The 5,896-nt window shown below is 48.2% G+C and overlaps 1 protein-coding gene across 1 annotated transcript; it reads right to left on the bottom strand.

Annotated features, from left to right (window-relative positions):
- Nucleotides 3,066-5,225, bottom strand: LOC104698997. The gene is made up of 3 exons (XM_010414362.1): nt 4,586-5,225; nt 3,779-4,398; nt 3,066-3,557 (listed from the first exon to the last, which is right to left on the bottom strand). Exons 1-3 carry the CDS (start codon nt 5,223-5,225, stop codon nt 3,066-3,068), a joined length of 1,752 nt encoding a protein of 583 aa, XP_010412664.1.

Raw genomic sequence — 5,896 nt, 5'->3', positions numbered from 1 at the left:
CCTCGTACCGATCAAAAGCTTGATCAAAACCCACCACAGCCCAGGCGACAAATAAATATGAATATGGGAAGGCTAGCAGGATGCAACAACTCGGTTAGGTTAATTAGGGATTACACCAAGAAAGCCGAGATGAAGAAGTCTTGGCCATCAAGAGTTGATTCCCCGAACACGCTGATATCCTTCGACAATAGCGATCTAGAAGGGTTAGATCTGCCGCACAACGACCCACTAGTCGTCGAACTCCTCATAAGTGAACGTCAAGTCACAAGAATCCTGATTGAAACCGGAAGCTCGGTGAATGTGATCTTCAGAAACGTCTTAGGTCAAATTAAAGTAAGCGAAAGCGAAATCGTACCGGAGTGCCACTCGCTAATGGGATTTGATGGGGATTTGAAAGACCCCGACCCCGGCCATCCAATGGCCGGTGAGGTTCTCTCGTCCTTTATTCGATACTTAGTCATATTATACGGTCCATTCTTTAAACAAGGTTCATTCGCGTATTCTGTGATTCAATGTTTAGAGTCTATATGATATAACTTAGAGTAAAGCAAACATTCGAACATTGTATTAATAATCAAAGGATTCGATACAACTTATGAGTTTGCATAATAAGCTAGTACAAGTTGTATAATCGATCCTAGCTACCCTTATCACCACCACTCATCATCCCAGGCATGAGTCTCGCACCTACGCAGTTCCCTTTCCGCGATCTCCCTCCTTTCGTGCAATCCAAGTAACCATCAATAACCTTTCCCTTAGGCCGTGCAGTATCATGCAATGCATGCTAGATCATAATAATCGTCCAATATGATGGTTGAACGGTAGAGAGTTATCCTGCGCATCAGTTCGACGGTGTACCGAGGTATCTGAACAGATCCCCGTCCAGCCACCGAACCGCGCTTACTTTTCTCCGACCGAACCGTCCGTACTCGGACACCCCGGATGGTACGTTGGTCGGTAGAGAGTTAGCATGCGCATCAATTCGATCGTATCACGACCGAGCCGCACCCCCTTTCCTCCGACCAACTCAACCAACCGAAGCATTATAAATGCTTATGCACATGCAACTACCCCATTCCCCAGAACCATAAGGTCAGTACTGTACTCGCACTCTCGAGTTTACTGTGGTATTTCTATTTTCGATCCTCCCCCAAATAAGAGAAATGCCCTCTTTATATAGGGTCATGGGCCGCGGTTTTGGCCCCAAAAGGCACCCTTCGGACGAATCTGTTCTATCGCTCATGTTCGCTTGTGTACGCTTGGCCATACCCGTTCGACCGTGCCTTTTCGGTCACGAGCTCCCCAGCTGACCGGTACACCGTCCACTACCGTCCAGCTTGTCGAGCTGGGTCGAGCTGCTCGCAGCTGGCCGAGAGCTGTCCGCAACTGGCCGAGAGCTGTCCGGAGCTGAACGATCTTTGTCCCCTACTTGGCTCATTTTTTCCCCATTAACCGAGCTAACGAGTAGCTCTTCCCCGTCTTGTCCGAGATCTCCCTACCATTCCGGACCAAGCCACAGCCTACGATCCTATTCAGGATCGCCGGCGTTACAAGTCTCCCCCCCCCCCCCTGNGGGTCGCCCACTTCAAACTCCAACTCCTTCCGGCGCTTGTCCCCATAACTCTTATGTCGGTTTTGGGCTTCCTTTAACTTGATTTTTAAGAACTTTAACTTTTCGGCCGTCATTTCCGGTCCGAATAACGTCCGTTCCCCAACCGGCGTCCAGCACAATGGCGTTCGACATGCCCGGCCATAAAGCGCTTCATAAGGCGACATTCCAATACTAGCTTGGTAGCTATTGTTGTATGCGAATTCCACCAAGTTCAAGTACTTTTCTCAGCTTCTGCCCCAATCCAGTACACAAGCTCGCAACATGTCCTCGAGTGTCTGAATTGTTCTCTCGGACTGCCCATCAGTTTGTGGGGGGTAGGCCGTACTCAGGTTCACCCTTTTTCCCAACGCCTTTTGAAAAGCTTTCCAGAAATGTGAAGTGAACCGCGTATCACGGTCCAAGACAATACTCATCGGCACTCCGTGCAACCGGACGATCTCGTCGATGTACCTGCCCACAATTACCTCGGCTCAATCTGTTTCCGCGGTTGCGATGAAGTGTGCAGATTTGGTCAATCTGTCCACCACTACACAAACCGCATCATGATTTAGCTTACTCATAGGCAATCCGATCACAAATTCCATCGTCACATGATCCCATTTCCATTCCGGCATGGGTAGACTTTGGACTAGTCCGCTTGGCACTTGATGTTCGGCCTTGACGAGTTGACAGGTTTTACACTTGGCAACCCACGCGGCCACATCTCTTTTCATTCCCTTCCAGTGATAGTATCGTTTTAGATCGCGATACATCTTGGTCGAACCAGGGTGGATCGATAACTTAGACTGGTACGCCTCCTTTAAAATTTCCCCCCTTATCTCCTTGTTTTGCGGCACACATACTCGTCCATTCACCACAATGGTACCATTTTTCGATGTCTGGAACTCCGTCTTATTGTTCTCCGCCCAACTCTTAAGTTCCTCGTCCTTTTCTTGAGCCAAGCGAATTCTACTGAGTAAATCCGCTTGATCAACCGCTCCCAGGCCTAGTGGCTCAAACCCCATCATGTAAACCAATGTTTCCTGATTTTTCTTTGCTTCCACGTCCCAACGTCTCCTACTTAAGGCATCCGCGACTTGATTTGCCTTTCCTGGGTGATAGGCGATGTCTAAGTCGTTATCTGCGACAAACTCCATCCACCTCCTTTGCCTTAGATTTAACTCCAGCTGGGTGAATATGTACTTTAGACTCTTGTGGTCGGTGAAGATTTGAACTTTGGCTCCATAGAGGTATGAACGCCAGATCTTCAACGCGAACACCACCGCGGCCATCTCTAAGTCGTGCGTTGGGTAATTCCCTTTGTGCTTACGCAATTGCCTTGAAGCATATGAGATTACACCACCCTTTTGCGTCAGCACACAGCCTAGCCCCGTTATAGAAGCATCAGTGTACACCACGTACGGCTCGTCCGCTTCCGGTAGCACCAGTACCGGAGCACTTATGAGCATCGTCTTTAACTCCGAGAAACTTTTCTCGCATTCTTCCGACCATTGGACTTAGTGTCCTTTCCCGTCAACCGTGTCATTGGCTGAGACATACTTGCAAAGCCTTTGACAAACCTTTGGTAATATCCAGCCAACCCGAGAAAAGTCCTTATCTCGTTGGCATTCTTTGGACGTGGCCAGTCCTTTATCGACCTTATCTTTTCCGGATCCACGGACACTCCCTGGTCCGAGACAATGTGTCCAAGGAATCCGACACTCTTTTGCCAAAATGAGCATTTGCCTAACTTCGCGAAAAGCTTTTGCTCCCTTAACCGCTCCAAGACAGCCCTTAAGTGATTCCGATGAGTCTCCCAATCCTTAGAGTAGACAAGTATGTCATCGATGAAGATGATGACAAACTCATCCAAGAATTCTCGGAATACACCGTTCATCATCTTCATGAAGGCTGCCGGTGCATTGGTCAGTCCGAATGGCATGACAACAACTCGAAGTGGCCATACCTAGTTCAGAATGCCGCTTTTTGAATGTCCGTTGGATCTATCGGAATTTGATGGTACCCCGAGGCTAAGTCTATCTTTAAGAACCACTTTGCACCTCGGAGATTATCCAACAACTCGTCTATCCGGGGCAATGGGTACTTATTTTTCACTGTAACCCTGTTCAGCCCCCAGTAATCAATGCATAGCCTGAAGCTACCATCCTTTTTCTACACAAACAATACCGGTGCACCCCATGGTGAACTACTTGGTCTGATAAATCCTTTCTCCAACAATTCTCCCAATTGTTTCTTTAACTCCGCCATTTCTGCCGGTGCCATCCAGTAAGGCGCTTTAGATATAGGGGTCGTCCCCGGTTCTAGCTCGATGGTGAATGGATCTGACCTATCCGGCGGCACTCCCCGTACCGCTTCAAACACATCGGCAAATTCGTTGGCTATTGGAATATCATCCAATTCCGCCTTTTCCCCAACTTCATTCGTTGTTATTGTGGCTAAGTATGCCTCACAACCTTTCTCCAACATCCTTTCCGCCTGGATTGCTGAGATAATCAAACTCCCCGAAGTTGACCTTATTCCCTGGAATCTCAATGTCCCATCCTTTCCCTCAAAATTTACTCGCCCTCGGTGACAGTCAATGTGAGCTTTGTACTTTCCCAACGAGTCCATACCAAGGATAACATTGTGTTTCATGAGTGGAACAATGATTCGGTCAGTAGGCATATCAACACCATTGACAATGACCAAAATTTCACGAACTACACCGTACGGGTACATCACCTGCCCGTCGGCTGCTCGGACCAATCCATATCCGGTGTTTGGTTCACGCCTGAACCCACCTCTCCCTATCATTTCAGGGCTCACAAAACAGTGTGTGGCCCCCGAATCAAACAAGGTGTGCGTTTCCACACCACATATACTTAAGGTCCCTACACATTCCTCTAGAATGCTAAGTACCCATATCCCCCTTTCAAATGCATTATGATGCTATGTAATGCGTGAATTGAACTTAGAAAGGTTCTCGTAACATACCAGTAATCGCCCTGAAATTCCCAGCAGCAGTGTCCTTGGACAGCTCGTACACGCGTGGTGCGACGACTTGTCTCTTTGGTGGTGGCGGTAAAGATTCCTCGCCACGATTTCCACGTTGGTGGTTCTGTCTTCCCTCATCAAGCTTCGGACGTTCCCTCTTAAAATGTCCCTCCTTTCCGCACAAGTAGCAGGACCTTGGCCCATTGCCATTTTCCATCCTTGGACAGTTCCGGATCGCATGATCCCTGCTTCCACAATGACTACATGCACCCACGACCTTCCAGCAAGTACCGCGGTGGTGTTTTCCGCAAGTCCTGCACTCCCCATACTTGGCGTCAGACCTTGCGTTATCCACCTTTTCCCATTTCCTTTTTCGGTCAGTGGTTTTGGCTGGGTGGGTCGAACGCAAAGAAACCTTCTCGCGTCTAAGCTGTTTCTCTTCCTCCAGCCCAGCTTCGATCATGGCCACCCTTTCAACCATATCCACGACCGAGTTAAAGACACCATTCACGCAATGGTTGCGGATGTCCACCCTAAGTCCGCGGATAAAGCGACGGACTTGTGCTTTCTCATCCTCGATCTCCTTCCCAACAAAGCGCCTAAGGCGACTGAATTCAGCATCATATGCACGTACCGTCATATCCCCTTATACGAGGTTCAGGTACGCACTTTCCAGTCGGTCCCAAGCCTCCAGAGGAAAGAATTTCTTGTTGAATTCCTTCTCAAAGTCCGCAAAGTTTAGGGCTTGTCCACCTTTCTGTTTCATAACTATCACCCACTAATCATGTGCTTCCTCTTCCAGGAAATGGACAGCAATGTCCTTTTGGTACTCCTCTGGGCAGCGAGTATAATTGAAATTCCTTACAAGTCGACTCCTCCACTCGTCAGCCACGATTGGATCCGAGCTTTCCGGAAAATGCTTTGTCTTAAGTCTCGACATATGTTCCAATGAGCTTCCCGGAAAATGCTTTGTCAGCCACGATTTGATCAGTGGTCTCATCGGCCACTTCCTTGCCCTTCCTTTTCTTTTCCTTGTTGCTCTTACCCATCTGCAAAACTTATGCACTCTAGTCACGGTTAAAAAATAAACCGATAATAGTAAGAACAACTACCGCGAGATCCCATTAAGCCGATGAGTGGTGATACGCAAAACCCATACTACTGGTCCTAGAACCAAGCATGCTCTGATACCAACTTGAAAGACTCCGATCCGATGGTCGGTGAGGTTCTCTCGTCCTTTACTCGGTACTTAGTCATATTATACGGTCCATTCTTTAAACAAGGTTCATTCGCACATTATGTGGTTCAATG

Source organism: Camelina sativa, chromosome 6 (assembly GCF_000633955.1).
Source record: "Camelina sativa cultivar DH55 chromosome 6, Cs, whole genome shotgun sequence".
Taxonomy (NCBI): Eukaryota; Viridiplantae; Streptophyta; class Magnoliopsida; order Brassicales; family Brassicaceae; genus Camelina; species Camelina sativa.
Note: the sequence above shows the minus strand (reverse complement) of the source record. Positions and strands in the feature narration are given on the sequence as shown.